The sequence below is a fragment of the Gymnodraco acuticeps genome, unplaced genomic scaffold (genome assembly GCF_902827175.1).
Source record: "Gymnodraco acuticeps unplaced genomic scaffold, fGymAcu1.1, whole genome shotgun sequence".
NCBI classification, from domain to species: domain Eukaryota; kingdom Metazoa; phylum Chordata; class Actinopteri; order Perciformes; family Bathydraconidae; genus Gymnodraco; species Gymnodraco acuticeps.
The window spans coordinates 1-16,607 of NW_022992190.1; the positions used below are offsets into that span (position 1 = coordinate 1).

At 43.1% G+C, this 16,607-nt stretch overlaps 3 protein-coding genes across 4 annotated transcripts; 2 read left to right on the forward strand and 1 right to left on the reverse strand.

Moving 5' to 3' along the window:
• Positions 1–94: 94 nt before the first annotated feature.
• On the forward strand, positions 95–1,186 carry rpl22l1 (ribosomal protein L22-like 1; the record flags this gene model as incomplete). The annotated part of the gene is made up of 3 exons (XM_034205178.1): positions 95–247; positions 443–564; positions 1,004–1,186. Coding segments are annotated over 3 exons (423 nt in total), but the record flags the coding sequence as incomplete, so codon positions are not given.
• Positions 1,187–3,523: 2,337 nt separating this feature from the next.
• On the forward strand, positions 3,524–12,698 carry slc7a14b (solute carrier family 7 member 14b). The gene is made up of 8 exons (XM_034205175.1): positions 3,524–3,590; positions 8,103–8,579; positions 8,730–8,966; positions 9,586–9,803; positions 9,974–10,120; positions 10,316–10,524; positions 10,798–11,567; positions 11,710–12,698. The coding sequence occupies exons 2-8, from the start codon at positions 8,279–8,281 to the stop codon at positions 12,012–12,014; spliced, it is 2,187 nt and encodes a 728-aa protein (XP_034061066.1). The 5' UTR covers positions 3,524–3,590; positions 8,103–8,278; the 3' UTR covers positions 12,015–12,698.
• Positions 12,699–12,976: 278 nt separating this feature from the next.
• Positions 12,977–16,587, reverse strand: LOC117539156 (claudin-11-like). Of its 2 annotated transcripts, XM_034205177.1 has the most exons (5): positions 16,547–16,584; positions 16,325–16,371; positions 15,679–15,908; positions 14,982–15,146; positions 12,977–14,216 (listed from the first exon to the last, which is right to left on the reverse strand). In XM_034205177.1, exons 3-5 carry the CDS (start codon positions 15,902–15,904, stop codon positions 13,957–13,959), a joined length of 651 nt encoding a protein of 216 aa, XP_034061068.1. In that variant the 5' UTR covers positions 15,905–15,908; positions 16,325–16,371; positions 16,547–16,584; the 3' UTR covers positions 12,977–13,956. The 2 variants fall into 2 exon arrangements, with proteins under 2 accessions (XP_034061068.1, XP_034061067.1); XM_034205176.1 differs by lacking the exon at positions 16,325–16,371 and having other exon boundaries at positions 16,547–16,587.
• Positions 16,588–16,607: the final 20 nt, after the last annotated feature.

Below are 16,607 nucleotides of genomic sequence, written 5' to 3' on the forward strand. Positions count from 1 at the left end.
TTTAATTACGAAATACTGAAATGAGACAATTAGAGATTATAGGAGGACTACAAATATATATCAATCCGATATTTGCTGCTGCTAACACATTAAGTTTCTTAATGTTGCTGCTTTTTTTATTTACTTCTCACAGCTCAAACAGAAGAGACCTACTGCTGGCAGGAAGACCAAAAAGGGAGCTTCATGGAAGTTCACCTTGGACCTGACCCACCCTGTGGAGGATGGGATCCTGGACTCTGCAAACTTTGTAAGTCCAACTGCACTTTCTACACTCTTTAACAGAACATTCCTCTTGCATATTATTGATACAATGAGATCATAAAAGTGTTAGTAGAGTGATGTTTGCACCAGTTAACAATGTGTCTGGACTAGGGCTGCCTTCCCTAGCGCCGCATATACTAGGGTTCTCTTCCCTAGTGCGTCAATGTGTTCTATCCAACAGGAAATCTTCCTTAAAGAGAGGATAAAGGTCAACGGAAAGACGGGGAACCTGGGCAACACAGTGCAGGTCGGCCGCATGAAGAACAAGATCAACGTCACGTCTGAGAAGCAGTTCTCCAAAAGGTGAGATGAGGTATAATTAGGCTTGTTTTACTGAACAGAATAAGTTGCCTTCATTTAAAAAGTCTTAAAATGACCTTTAAAATAAGCTGTAATTGGTTTTAAAATATCTTGAATAGATATGATAAAAGCCTTAAAAATCTGTTGCATTAATAAATCACAAGATGTTTGATTTTTATTATGACTAGTACCAAATGCATCTCACATTGGTCAATATTTTTTTCTATATCTTCTAACTTTTTCACTGGAACAAAAAGATCCCATTTTAAGTCAGTTAACATTTGGCAATGTTTTTTAATTCGTTTAACATTGTATTCTGACTGCCTATTTCAAAATGAAATCTAACTTTCCTAAAGCTGTAGTAACCCTGTTGCATGTGTACACAGTTTTACCATTAATAATTGTATTCGAGTACTAATTGACCCATCCTCTTCCCCACCAGGTATCTTAAGTACCTGACAAAGAAGTACCTGAAGAAGAACAACCTCCGTGATTGGCTGAGAGTCGTGGCATCCGATAAAGAGACGTACGAACTGCGCTACTTCCAGATCAGTCAGGACGACGAGGAGGAGTCAGAGGCAGACGAGTAAATGATTCTGTCAGGAGAATAAACGTGGAAAAATAACTGTTATTGTCCTGTTTTTATTTTTCAAATATTCTCTTCTCTACAAACCATAATGCATTAAAGGTTTTTTGAAAGTCATTTTATTTTTGCATGTACATTTTTGCTTAACTCTGAGCAGTTTTATCCACCCTTTAGCATATTAATAAGGGTAGACTTGGATAAATGTCTCATGTGAAACTGATGCACCACCATGTACCTGAAAATGGTCATGTAGCAGTTCACTCAATGCACACTAGGTGATGCTGCAGATACCTTTTTATACACCTTCATACCCAGAAATAAGAGACTGCTGCAGGCACAGTTGGTGTATTAAAGTACCAATAAAGTCACGTTAAGACAAGATAAACGCTAGAATCAAAGCATTTCATTGACTAAAAGCTGACTGTTCTTTGTTTGACAAGCTCAATGTCCAATATCCATTATACAAATAAGAGCATCTGAATCTCACATTTGAGGTTGCTACTCCAAAACAAAAAAGTAGTGGATTAAACTCAAACTAAATATTTCAACATATTTTTTCTGGGTTTGACAAGTTTGTAGTTGTTCCAATTTAATTTTACAATACAATTATGGATATGTATCTTGTAATATCACTGAAATCCTAAGTATGTTTTGTAATAACAAAAGGCTACTAAAAAAACATTGGTCTTCCTCTATCTCCGCACGTCCCTTTATGAATTGCGTCAGGCTGCAAAAAAAACCTTTACTCCCTTAAACAGAAAAGGATGTTTTGCTATGTGTGTGTGAGTGTCTGGATTCACTCAAAGTCGCTCATCTGTTGTATATAAAGCACGCAGCCTCAGGAATGCTTCCACCTTCAGCGGCTGGCGTCTCAAATCTTCATATCAAGAGTTTCAGTTATTGGATTTGATATCATGCAGACGCTCAACAGTTTGCAGTTATACTCATACATTTTAAAACGTGCACATAATATAGGATTTAATGATGGGAAATATATTATATATTCAAATTATTAAAACTAAATTAAACTTAAAGTCAGGTTGCTATATATTTTGAGCTCAGGTTGAGATGGCTTCAGGGTTTTCTCCTATAAAGCTGTGTGTGTGGATAATATCTGGTGTCGGGTTTCTCCTTTTTAACTCCATGTTACCATGTCTGCAGGTGAAATCTGACCCTGAGCATCGGATTACCAGCAGACCAAAATACAGCCACAAAACGTTCAATGTGCACATTTAATTTGGTATACAGTTTGGAAAATGTGGATGCTCTTTTAATATGTTAGACTGACAGGAGAATGACTGCAGCAGCAGCAGTGTTCAAACGTGAGATTGTTTTGAAACATGTTGCACAGGCAAAGTGTGAAATAGATTTCCACTTCCTTTAGATACTGAACTGGAGTGGGCAAAAGAGATGACATTGCTGTTGAAAAGAGACTTTAACATATAAAATAACAACTTCATGAGAATAAAACTTTTAATTAACAACCAATACATGTGTATAACAGTAGCAACAAATAGTACAAGACAGTTATTTAACCAAAGTAATGCAGTCTCTCACATAAGGATGTGTATTATATTCAATAGGGTAATACTATTTATAGTATTATATATAAAACAATATGGAAATAAAAGTTCTGCAACAAAATAATTGCAATAAAACATATTTAATTTAATATGAAAACTTCAACTTTGTTTTATTTAAAGAATAACTACAGATGTAAGATATTCCAAAAATATTTTTATCACACTGCATTTACTTCCGGATTTCCCCGATTAATACATACTATTCTATTAATGGTGTACCATAATATTGCTGTCATTGTATTCCTGTGAATAAACCAACACATGAGAGAAGGGTTTCTTCATGACAACTGAACTGAACAAACTCCACCATGCACGGATGAAGACATGGTTGAAAGCCCAAGAAGAAAAGCAAGTAAGTGGACACTTGAGTTTTTGTTTTATTAGCTGGATAATACGATTAAAATTAAACTAAAAGCAACTCGTGCAGGATGTAAGATAACTTTCCATTACACACACACACACACACACACACACACACACACACACACACACACACACACACACACACACACACACACAGACACACACACACACACACACACACACACACACACACACACACCTGTTCAGTTCTCAGCTGTGCATACACACAAAAAGTAAAGAAACACCATTTATGGCAGCTGCAGCACAAAGTTAACTCGCACACCTTCACAGCAGCTACACTAACCTCCCTCCTATGAATGAATGATGACACACAAACACACACACTGTCTCATTCAGGTGTTGAATAATGTATCACATGGTGTCAGGTCTGAAGGATTAACGCTGTCTTCTCATTTCCTACAGGTCTGCAGAGGAAGTGGACTCAAACCATTTTTCCAGGAAAACACACAAACAGTGAGTATTATCTTTCTGCACAGGTGGGCATCTTTAATCTGCATTTATGAATGTATTTTTAACATTTCTATGCCACTGTCTGTGCTTTTATTTCTGTCTTAACCCATCCTGTGTGTGTTGATCGTGTGTTAAATTCAGTTTAGGTGTACATTTCAGATTAGTAGAAGTTTTTTCTGGTGTGTTTCAGTTCAGTTTCTGCTTCTTTAGTCGTAGTTTTCCATTGTGAAAGCAGATCCTTGGTGTTCATGAATGTTTCAGAGAGGGAGTCTCGCTCTGGTGAGTGATGAGAGTGGCTGATGCTATCCCAATCCCATCATTAGATATAGCTAAAGTTTAACAATCATTGCATTTTTATTAATTGAGATTTTCTCAATGCATTGGTGTTCTAAAAGAAAACAGGAAGGAATGGTTTCTCTCAAATTATACAAAACATTCAGTGGAGAAAATAAGTATTTGATCCCTTGCAGATTTGGTAAGTCTATATTTTTTGTGGTAGGTTTATTTTAACAGCGAGAGGAAGAATATCAAAAAGAAAATCCAGAAATTGACATTATATAAAAGATACAAATTGATTTGCATTTAACTATGGGAAATAAGTATTTTATCCCCTTGTCTTGTACATGTCTTGTACTTGGTGGAGAAACCCTTGTTGGACAGCACAGAGGTCAGATGCTTCTTGTTGGTCACCAGGTTTGTGAACATCTCAGGAAGGATTGTGGTCCACTCCTCTCCGAAGATCCTCTCCAAATCCTTCAGGTTTTGAGGCTGATGCTTGGCATCTCGAAGCTCCAGCTCCCTCCACAGATTTTCTATGGAATTAATGTCTGGAGGCTGGTTGGGCCACTCCATCACCTAAATTACATTACATTGCATTTAGCTGACGCTTTTATCCAAAGCGACTTACAATAAGTGCGTTCGACCAACAAAATACAAACTTGAAGAAAACAGAATCATATAAGTCACATCAGGTTTCATAGAGCTAAAACATTTCAAGTGCTACTCAACTGGCTTTAGATAAGCCAGTCCTTTATTAGTATATAAGTGCTTTGTTAATAATGATATCGCTCAAAGTGGAGTCGAAAGAGATGAGCTTTCAGTCTGCGCCGGAAGATGTGTAAGCTATCTGCTGTCCTGATGTCAATGGGGAGCTCATTCCACCATTTTGGAGCCAGGATAGCAAACCCACGTGTTTTTGCTGATGGGAACTTGGGTCCCCCTTGCAGTGCGGGTGTAGCGAGCTGTTTGGCTGATGCAGAGCGGAGTGCACGTGCTGGGGTATACAGTTTAACCATGTCCTGGATGTAGGAAGGGCCAGATCCATTCGCAGCATGGTACGCAAGTACCATTGTCTTGAAGTGGATTCTAGCAGTTACCGGAAGCCAGTGAAGGGAGCGGAGGAGCGGAGGAGCGGAGTGGTGTGGGAGAATTTAGGAAGGTTGAAGACCAGACGAGCAGCTGCATTCTGGATGAGCTGCAGAGGTTGGATGGCACATGCAGGTAGACCAGCCAGGAGGCAGTTGCAGTAGTCTAGGCGTGAGATGACAAGAGCCTGGACCAGAACCTGCGTCGCTTTCTGGGTCAGCTGGGGACGTATACTCCTAATGTTGTAAAGAGTGTATCTGCAGCAGCGGGTTGTAGCAGCTATGTTTGCAGTGAAGGACAGTTTGTTATCTAGGGTCACACCCAGATTCCTTGCAGTCTGAGTCGGGGAAACAATAGAGGTGCCGATGTTGATTGTTAGGTCAAGAGTGGGACAATCTTTTCCCGGAAGGAAAAGCAGTTCAGTCTTGTCAAGGTTGTGCTTGAGGTGGTGAGCAGACATCCACTGAGAGATGTCTGCTAGACAAGCAGAGATGCATGCGACGACCTGGGTGTCTGAGCGGGGAAAGGACAGAATTAGTTGGGTGTCGTCAGCGTAGCAGTGGTATGAAAAACCATGCGGGCTAATGACAGATCCGAGCGAGTTTGTGTACAAGGAGAAGAGGAGGGGACCAAGAACAGAGCCCTGAGGGACCCCTGTAGTTAATTGACAAGGGTCGGACTCCGACCCTCTCCAAGTAACCCTGTAGGTGCGGTCTTTGGGGTATGAGGTGAGGAGGGAATGTGCAGAGCCTGAAACTCCAAGTTCTTGGAGAGTGCGAAGGAGGATCTGATGATTCACCGTGTCGAATGCAGCAGACAGGTCCAAAAGGATGATGACAGAGGAGAGGGAGGCTGCTTTAGCCGTGTGCAGTTCCTCAGTGACAGCAAGGAGGGCCGTTTCTGTTGAGTGACCTGCCTTGAAACCAGACTGGTGCGGATCCAGAAGGTTATTCTGATGGAGATAACAGGAGAGTTGTTTAAAGACAGCACGTTCAAGTGTTTTAGAAAGGAACGGGAGGAGAGAGACAGGCCTATAGTTTATAACATCGGACGGGTTGAGAGTGGGTTTCTTTAGGAGAGGGTTTACTCTTGCCTTCTTGAGACTGTTTGGAAAGTGACCAGAAGTTAGAGAAGTGTTGATTAAATGGGGTCCAGAGGACAGATGGTAGCGTCCTACCATCTGTCCTCTGGACAGATGGTAGGACGCTAAGAACCTCACTTGGAGAGAGAGGGGAAAAGGAGGTCAGTGTGTGGGTGAAAGGGGGGTCTGGTGACCCAGCAGTGATTAAAGGTGAGTCAGAAAAAGAAGAGCGAATATCATCAACCTTTTTTTCAAAGTGGTTAACAAAGTCGCTTGACAGAAGGGAGGAGGGGGAAGGGGCTTTGGAGGGTCCAAGAGGGTGGAGAAGATGGAAAATAGTTTTTTGGGATTGGAATAGGAAGATTGGATCTTATCTTGAAAGAAAGTGCTTTTTGCCTGAGAGATCGAAGCAGAAAAAGAGGAGAGGAGAGCCTGACAGGTTAGGAGGTCGTCATGGTGTTTGGATTTCCACCGTTTCCGCTCTGCTGCCCGAAGGATGGTTCTATTAGCACGCAGTGTGTCATTTAGCCAGGGAGTAGGAGGGGACTGACGAGCCTGCCGAGATGTGAGAGGACAGAGAGAGTCCAGAGAAGATGAGAGAGGAGAGAGGAGAGTTTCTGCAGCAGAGTTTGGAGGCAGGAGTTGGAACGAGTCAGAGGAAGGGAGGGCTGAGAGCACCGACGAGGCAAAGGTAGAGGGGGAGAGGGAGCGAAGGTTACGGCGGACAAGTGCAGGATGGGAAGAGATTAGTTTGTTATGTTTGGAAAGGGATAGAGAGAATGAAATGAAGAAGTGATCGGATGTGTGAAGCGGGTTTACAGAGAGGTTAGAAGCAGTGCAGTTCCTGAGAATATGAGATCAAGGACATTGCCAGCTTTATGAGTTGGTGGGGATGGAGACAGTGAGAAAGCAAAGGCGGTTAAAAGAGATGTTAGTTCAGATATCTTCCCTGTCTGGAGGTTGAAGTCTCCGAGAAGTACAGCGGGAGGGCCAGTTTCAGGGATGTGTGAGAAGAGATTATCTAATTCCTCTAAGAAGTCCCCCAAGGCGCCTGGTGGACGGTAGAGAACAACAATGGTTAATTGTATAGGATGGGTTACTGTGACGGCATGGAATTCAAAGGTGGAAGGAGTGAAGTTAGGTAGCTTGAAGAGGGAAAAGCTCCATTTGGGAGAGAGCAGGAGCCCATACACCTCCTCTGCCAGAGGGTCTGGGTGTATGGGAGAATGAATATGCTGTGGAGAGAGCTGCTGGGGTGGATGTGTTGGATGGAGTAATCCAGGTCTCAGTGAGAGCAAGGAAATCCAGGGACTGCAGGGAGGCGTAGCCAGAGATGAAGTCGGCCTTAGGAACAGCTGACTGGCAGTTCCACAGGCCCCCTGAAACTAGATGTTGGATCTCAGTGGAGCATGTGGGATAGACGAGAGCAGGTCGGTTATATCGATTAGGAGATACACGGGGCCAGTGATAATTGCGAGAAGACACATAAACAGGAATGGAGAAAATACACATGATTATAGCATGAAGGGGCTAAAAAACAAAATAAAACACCAGCGATACTTAGCTCAATCAAAGTAGGATTTGCCTCCTCTTTGCCTCCCTCGTGACTCCCGCAGGACTCTAAATCGGCTTCTTCTTTAGCCACTCCTTTGTTGCCTTGGCTGTATGTTCAGGTTTATTTTCCTGCTGGAAGACCCCTCCAGGACCCATGTTCAGTGTCCTGGCTCGATGTTGGTCTCATCTGACTGCATCACCTTCTCCCAAGCCTTCTCTGAATCATTCAGATGTTTATTGTCAAACTTCAGACGGTTCGTACATGAGCCTTCTTGATCGGGGGGGGCCTTGCGGGAGCTGCAGGATTTTGTCCATTATGGTGTAGTGTGTTACCAATAGTTTTCTTGGTGACAGTGGTCCCAGCTGCCTTGAGATCATTAACAAGTTCCTTCTGTGTAGTTGAATGTTTTGATCCACAGCATACGAGATGAATTAAAAGGGAAAAGGGACGGACAATTAGGTAGGATAGTAAGGGAATTGCTTGTTTATCGTTGTCGTTCATACTATTACTAAATCATTTGAATTGTTATTTTAACAGCGTCCATATCCCCCGTTTGGATGTGTTGCTCTTAAAGAAGAAGAAAGTGGGGACCCTGATGAGGAGACTCACAATGGGAGAGAAAGTATGATAGAGGGTGTGCCAAAGAAAAGGTAGAAGGAGCCACAAAGAAGCTTAAACAGTAGAATCGAGTGAGGTGAGAATCAGGTGCGGTGATGGCGGCGTGGCTGGGCCGCCTCTCTCTGGGCGACGCCTGGTTCAACATGTACTCCCGCCTGCTGAGGACCAAGCCGATGGGCTCCATGGCTCACGGCTCCGATGACCTCACCGAGCTCGGGGAGGGCTCGGGGATCGGGCTGGCTAAGGTCCTGACCACCGTGGACCTGGTGTCCCTCGGGGTGGGCAGCTGTGTCGGCACTGGAATGTACGTGGTCGCCGGGCTGGTAGCCAAGGCGATGGCCGGGCCCGGGGTCATCCTGTCATTTATTATAGCGGCGATGGCCTCCATACTGTCAGGTGAGAACACATTGATGAGTCTCTTCCTCACAGTTCCAAAAACAAACGTAGTCCCACAGAGATTCGCCAAGTCTGAATTGAATCATTAGAATCTGGTATCTAATCTAAGTTTAAAAGTTGTTTATTCTCATTGAGCATATTCGTCCTCAGGTGTGTGCTACGCAGAGTTTGGGGTCCGAGTCCCGAAGACCACGGGCTCGGCCTACACCTACAGCTACGTGACGGTCGGGGAGTTTGTGGCGTTTTTCATTGGCTGGAACTTAATCCTGGAGTATCTGATCGGCACGGCGGCGGGGGCGTCAGCTCTCAGCAGCATGTTCGACTCTCTGGCCAATCACACCATCAGTAACTACATGATAACACACCTGGGCACGCTCCGAGGACTCGGTCAGTACCAGTAGTAGCTTTTCTCTGGGCTCGAAGAAGAAATCAGACCTTTTTTGTGTAGCCATAAATTGTAAAAATACTTTATACCTTATACCTTACCAAAAGGTTAGTCATGCACTAAAGATTTGACTTTTAAAAGTACAAAAGTATTGGCATCAACATGACCTTAAGGTAACAAAAGTAAAAGTACTTATGTGTTATGTGCCATTTTGGAATTATATTTAGGAAACTATTGGATTATGAATATTGATGCAATATTGGGTTCTTTTACTTTAATCAGAATACTTCATTTATTCTGGGGGGAATTTGGAGTAGAATTACAGTTAATACAAAACTACATTTTTTTTTAATAAAGGATCTACTTTCTGTTTGGTGTGTTGCTAAGGTCCCATGGGACTTTGGTGCCCCGTGTGAGGCTCTGTTGTTCTGTAAAAAAATATGAACCTAGTCCATGACTTTGGTTAATGCCAGTGCAAAGTAAGAAAACTGATTCAAACACCAAAAACTGTGCAAAAGGTATCTTAGTTACAACAGTTGTTGTCTTTATACAAACACCAACTTATTTCTCTTCATATCGATGTAATATGTTATTGAAAATACTGCTGTGTGTGTTCCTCAGGTAAGGGTGAGGACACATACCCCGACCTGCTGGCCCTGTTTATCGCGCTCTTGGTCACCGTTATCATCGCTCTGGGTGTGCGTAACTCGGTGGGCTTCAACAACGTTCTGAACGTGGTCAACCTGGTGGTCTGGGTCTTCATGATCATCGCCGGACTCTTCTTCCTTTCAGCTAAAAACTGGGAGAGCGGAAACTTCCTGCCCTACGGCTGGTCAGGGGTGAGATACAATGGTGTAATGTATAATAGGTGTAGTGAAAAGAAAAAATGTAAAGTACAAATACCTCAAGTTGCCCTTTTTAGTATAAGTACTTCCACTCAAATAAAGGATCTGAAAGCGTATTCCTTAAATCTCATTCAAGATTAAGTTAATCTCTTATGGCTGATCAGGTGATGCAAGGTGCAGCGACATGTTTCTACGCCTTCATCGGATTCGACATCATTGCGACAACCGGAGAGGAGGCGAAAGACCCGAACACCTCGATCCCGTACGCCATCACCGCCTCGCTGGTCTCCTGCCTCACCGCATACGTGTCGGTCAGTATGCCATACAAGAAGAACACTAAATATCACTTTTATACTTGCTACAACATTAACATCTGAAGTGAATTGAGTGCTAAGAGTTGATTTGACTAACTCCATTACTATTGACCTTTTTGACCTTTGCATGGGTAGAGCGGGACACACAGTCAAAATAGATGTTCTCGCATATATTGACCTCCTTCTGAACAGGTGAGTGTGATCCTGACGCTCATGGTTCCCTACGAGCTGATCGACAGCTCCGCTCCTCTCATGGAGATGTTTGCGGTGCACGGCTTCCTGTGGGGGAAGTACATCGTGGCGGTGGGCTCCATCGCTGGGCTCACGGTCTCTCTGCTGGGCTCTCTGTTCCCCATGCCCAGGGTCATCTACGCGATGTCCCAGGACGGCCTGCTGTTCAGGTGAGGCGGCAGCAAACTCTGTGTTCCCGGTGTGAGGGAACAGAAGGTGATGACATTGCGTTTTTTTCCGAAGGCTACAACCAGTTATCGCCCCGCTTGGTCGTGCAAAGATGCTTTAGACATTCACAAATAACCTACTGATTTTAAATGGCTTTTTATTGTTTGCAAAAAAGGAGATCTTAAAAGTCTACACTTGTGCATGCTTTTCCACGCCCGTGCTACAATGCTTTGCTAACTTATAAACTAGCTAACTTTGTAATAATGTGTGTTTAGGTGCTTGTCCCACGTGTCTGTGCTCACACACACTCCGGTGGTGGCGTGCGTGGTGTCAGGGAGCCTCGCTGCAGTCCTCGCTCTGCTGGTGAGCCTGCGGGATCTGATCGAGATGATGTCCATCGGCACGCTGCTGGCCTACACTCTTGTGAGCGTGTGTGTGCTGTTGCTACGATACCAGCCAGACGAAAACATAGACACACACCAGTTCACCTCCCCGGACGACGGGGGCGACCTGAACAACGCAGAGGTCCCGACGAAAGACGACCACATGCTGATCGGAGACGGCGACGGGTCAGCTTCCTACCACACGGGAGGGACTGAAGGAGAGGGGGACGACTCTGATTTCCACACAGGCCGCGCCTCCCTGCTGAAAAGGATTCTGGGAGGTCACTACTACACCCTGCGACTGCGGTTGGGGATTCCCAGTGCGTCTGCAAGGCCCACCCCCGCCACGGGCCGCACAGTCACCCGCTGCACCCTCCTCTTCTTCATCACCTCCTTCCTCCTCTGGTCAACCGTCATATTCGGCGTTGAGCAGGGAGCTGGTGCCGCGGCGGTGTTTTCGGGCCTCATGGCTACACTGATGGCAGGGTCCTTGGTGAAGCTTTTAATAGTGATCATACAGCAGCCGGAGAGCGGGATGAAGCTGCCCTACATGGCGCCATGTGTGCCCTTCGTCCCCGCGGCGGCCATTTTGGCCAACAGCTACCTCATGCTAAAACTTTCTCCGCTCACCTGGGCTAGGTTCACCATCTGGTGCTTCATAGGTGAGAGAAAACAAGGCCAAATCCTCATGCCATATCTCTTATATTTAAATCTGACATTATTTGATGGATGATGAAAGTATTCATCTTTACATTTGCAGTTATTTGACAGACGATTGAGTAATTTATGTTTACCCGTCCTCAGGTCTGCTGATCTACGGATGTTACGGGGTGTGGCACAGCACTCTGGAGCTAAACGCCCGTGAGCAGCAGGCTCACGCCAGTTCCTACCAGCGCTACGATGACAACCTGGACGCCTTCTCTCCTGAGGAAATCCTCCCCCCCCAGGACCAGGAAGAGAGGCCCTACCAGGGCTGGTCCGCCCCCGAGGAGAGAGGGAACATCCAGCAGGAGGACCAGGATGGAGAGCAGGAGCAGTATGAGGGGGATGGGGATGGATACCAGTCCAGCAGAGGAAAGACCAATCATGGCTTTAAGGAAGAGGACTGAGAACCCTGTGGTATCACTTTAAACTTTGAAAGTGCCGTCCACATGAGACACTGTTACTTTAATAGTTTCTGCTCAGCTCAAAACCTGGTTTGGATCAGAGGATACAAGGGAAACCTCCCATCACAGATGTTTCTTTGCAACGGCTGCCGTTAATTCTTATTTTTTCACAATTTTGTCCCACAAACGTCTATCCCGTTTCTTTCCTTAGTTTGCATGTTTGTGTGAGACTCAGTGGTGTTGCGGTGGTGTTGCAATTCAAAACTTCCCTGTAAGAGAAGCACAATAGCTTTTTAACAGAACTACTTTAACCCAAGTTGCTCTTTTATTTTTTAGAAGCATTTTTGCTGAAGATAAGAATAATTTGTATGCAATTCAGTCTGGAAACATCTCATCACTCACATACATTGTTTTCAAGACCCAAGTTTAAAGAAAATAACTTGGTTTGGCTTTGTAGAGCTCCTTATATTCTCAGATATTTAAGCAGAACTGTTTCTAACATCATTAGCAGAGTCATGTGGAGTAAAAGAAATAACAAAGTTAAGGAAAATATGGCCGCCATTCTCAAGCCTTCCTCTTCTCTTACCCCTTGTCTTGGTGAATTTTGATTCACCCAGAAAAACCCATTTAGGTCTGTCCTAGCAGTAAAAGAGTTATTATCACCAAAATAAATCGTTGACCATCAATCTAAAAAAAATAATTGTATGAATAACCCAAATTGCATTTCGTGAAGTCAAGGATTTTATTCATGATTTTCTTGTTTAAATGGCATCTCCGAACATATTTGCAGCGGCTTTCTGAAGCCTCAAAAAGTAACTTTTGTGTTCGTTTTGTGTTAGAGTGCTGAGTGAATGGTTTTAAAATTGAAAGAGTGTTTGCTTTATAACGTGCACTTCAAACTGATAATTAGGTTAATGTGTCTAAATGAGTTATGAGGAATAAATGTCTCATTTTGAGTGAAGTTATTTATTCAAAACCTTTATTGGGTGTAGCACCAGCCAACAATCTTACACTAGAGTTGATACATATTGATTATGCTGTTAAGATCAAGAAGCTACAATTCAAATAAAGGTTATACAGTTCTTGGTACATGAATTAAAGGAAAACATGTAACAACAAATGAATTAAATTCTTTATACTTCAGGTGATATTTTCAAAATGTATTCATGCTATTTAAAGTATCATTATGAAAGTCACAGATTCTTAAAATGTTAAACTTAAAAAAAATACCTTATCATTCAATGAAACTGCATTCTCAATGACACGAGAAAGGGGTCCTTTTTGCAAAAGATTGACCTATCAATCACAATGTAGCCCCGTCCTAAAGCATACTTTGCTTTGTCATCTATTTCACTCTGAATGTGTCCAACATGTACTACATTAACATCTTGCTGTATTGAAGAAGACTTATAACTAAAGATTGAGACCATACATTTATCAGGAAGATCTTTGCTTATGTAATAAATCAAGTCAGTAGTAGGGTCATTTTTTCATAGACTTCTGTACAATCAACCAGTGGATATTAGAGAGAACGCAGATTAGGACACTGTTGCATTGCGGCTTGATACGTAAATTGAATTATAATTCTGGAGAAAATACCTCTCTCTTGTAATGTTAGTGACAATGCAGTTTCATTAAATGGGAATGTAATAAAAAAAAGAAATTCAACCGATGAAAACATTCGCTAGTTAAACTTTTTCAAAAATTCTACCATAGACAACACATTTACCAATGACAAAAATGTGACAGATAACATTAAAAACAACATTTTTGGCTGACATTATTGGCTGATAAAACTTTAAAATCTGCGTATAGAATACAACAATTTGACCAATGTGATTATTTGTGCCCCAAAAGAAGTTTGGAAATAAACCCTTACATGCACACATATCAAATCTAAGTGTAAGAAAAGAAGATGCAGTCTTATGCTGATCAATTTCAGTGATCACACTCGTGCACTCTTGGCGTGGTTGGCGGGGGGGTCCAGCGGCGTGGCGGTGCCCCTCTGACGGGAGTAGTAGAAGCTGTTGTCGCGGCCGGGGGTCCCGGGGTCAGTGCCCTGGCAGCACAGGATGGTGATGCCCCCCAGGAGGCAGAGACCGGAGCCCACCCAGCCGGCATACAGAGAGAACCCGAACGACATCAAATGCTCCTCCTGGTGAGAGCCGATCGGGAACCACACCGTGGAGATGATGCCACACAAAGCTGGAAAAAAAGGGTACATTTATAAAGACAGAAGTGGATAGATTACAATTTATTTGGCCTAAAGAATGGAGGAGTTTCAGAGAGTTTCTTTTCCATGTGGTTGTAACAAAGTGTGTGTCTTTTCCCACAGGAAGTAGATGAACCCGGTCAGGATGAAGCCGTCTGACAGACCCTCTGCCTCCTTCCTCCTGCAACAGCTGGGAAACACCTGAATGCTGCATACCCTAACATATTGTCCTCTTAAATCACTGTCTCCAAAAACCACTCCTACTGTATATTCCTACATTCCTCTAAAACAAAACGTTGTCCACTAGAATCGAAACTCTCGGTCCTTGAAATATTGACTGTCTTCTTAAATCAATACACCCAAAAGCCATAACTATATTCTTGTAAAACTCCATATACTGTCCTCTAAAATTGATGGTTTCCTAAACCAAAACTAATTTCTCTTGAAGACTGAAACTGTCCTCTGAAATCAAAATCAGTTTACTAAATGGTAAACTGTCTCCTTTAAACACAAATAAAGAGGTTTATCAACTAGTCAATTAACCAATTAACCAACAACTTATATATTCCAGGTGTGTGTGTGTGTGTGTGTGTGTGTGTGTGGTGTGTGTGTGTGTGTGTGTGTGTGTGTGTGTGTGTGTGTGTGTGTGTGTGTGTGTGTGTGTGTGTGTGTGTGTGTGTGTGTGTGTGTGTGTGTGTGTGTGACTGAGGGCGTGTGTGCGTGTGTGTGTGTGTGTGTGTGTGCGTGCGTGCTCTTACCCATGAGGATAAAGAGGACCCCCCCCACGCGGGCTCGCAGCTGCTTGACGGCGAAGTTGTCATTCTGCAGCCGGACGCAGGGCATGGACATGAGCACGAGCAGCATCGCGGGGAGGCCGAGCAGACATGCGCAGATCATCAGGGCACGAGACGTCTGCACGTAAGCTGAGAGAGAGAGGGGGGGGGGGTGTTATGCACAAAATCGTAAAAAGATTGAATGAGGTTTAGAGAGTAACGGATTACATGTAACGGGATTGCGTAATCAGGATGCAAATAAAAGGTATTGATCCCTTAACGGTGCCTTTCAGCTGTTAATATTTATCCAAAGAGCCCACATCTAATTTAAAGAACCATTTACAGTTTAATACTTGGAGAACTATATTGTAATTTAAAACTTGGGATAGTTAGGATTCTTTCATTCTTTTTCTTTTAAATTGTATTATTATGCTATTTTTCTGATCTGATTTGTAAACAAAAATACTGTATGATTGAAATGTATGGTATTTATTTTCTCTTTATTTGCACTGTATTTTAAATTGATCATTTTTGGTATGGTAATCCATAAGTAACAGAAAGTAATCAGGTTACATTTCGATAAGATTAGGTTAATGACTTCATTTTTCTCACAGGTTAGTAAGGTAACGGAATACACTGACTCACAATTTAATTAAAAAGATAATGTAATAGTGATGTATACCGGGCAGGCTGAGCATCTGGCTGAGCGCCTGGCAGTGGTACAGCGCCGGGGAGATCGTGCACTCAGCCCACAGTCCCCGGGTACCGAGCTCGTCCATGCGGATGCAGGTAGCCAGGGCGTACTCGCAGGTCTGGACCCAGTCGTTGGTGGCCGTGGCGACGATGACCCCCACCCAGCCTGCACAGCTGGCCGCGCTGCCGGTCACCAGCCTGCACATGTGTGCCATGGAGCTGCCGTGCGTAATTAGGCGCCGATTAAAAACACACTAAATCTTAAAAATCCGTATTCTTTTCAACAAATTTGTGTTTTAAATATAGTTTTTTCTCTCTCCTTGCAGATATATACTTTTAAAAGTCTAGTTTATTTTACAAAAGACTCAAAAACTCGACTCAAAACGCAGAAGTAAAAAGTACAATTTGTATCTTTTCTCTACTCTGCTCATAAAAAGATGAAACGTTCCCCAATATTGCTCCAAAAAAAGGCAATTGATTTATACAAATGAAAATGTAATTTCTTGAAAAAATAAGTATTTTAGATCAGAAACTTAAGAAGAAAATAATCCTGTAATGTCCCGTTAATGTGCCTGAGGCTGATCCGCAGAAAAATGCCTACTAAGAGTTATTATAGGGTGTGGTGAAATGCCTACCCTCACTCCACACTTTAAGCCAATCAGAGCTCATGTGAGATCCTAACCTAAACCAGATATGGAAAGATAGAAAAACAAAAACCTGAATTCATCAGAAGAGCAGACAGACCTGGAATATTTGGCACATATTTGAGGTTTTTGGATCTCCGGAAGGAACTTTGTGACATGAATTTATATTAGTTTATTTAACAAAGTACAGATTTCTCTTCATATATCACTTACCTGTCTCACTGTGGCCCTCTGTTGGTGTAAAACATCTTTCTTTCTATTCAAACAATAAGAT

Coding starts and splice junctions, on each gene's coding strand:
- slc7a14b (XM_034205175.1), top strand. CDS start 8,279: ATGGCGGCGTGGCTGGGCCGCCTCTCTCTGGGCGACGCCTGGTTCAAC. Junction 8,967..9,585: donor GGGCACGCTCCGAGGACTCG/GTCAGTACCAGT, acceptor TGTGTTCCTCAG/GTAAGGGTGAGGACACATAC. Junction 9,804..9,973: donor TGCCCTACGGCTGGTCAGGG/GTGAGATACAAT, acceptor ATGGCTGATCAG/GTGATGCAAGGTGCAGCGAC.
- LOC117539156 (XM_034205176.1), bottom strand. CDS start 15,904: ATGGCACACATGTGCAGGCTGGTGACCGGCAGCGCGGCCAGCTGTGCA. Junction 15,147..15,678: donor CCAGATGCTCAGCCTGCCCG/GTATACATCACT, acceptor TCTCTCTCTCAG/CTTACGTGCAGACGTCTCGT. Junction 14,217..14,981: donor GGTCCTCTTTATCCTCATGG/GTAAGAGCACGC, acceptor CTTTTTTTCCAG/CTTTGTGTGGCATCATCTCC.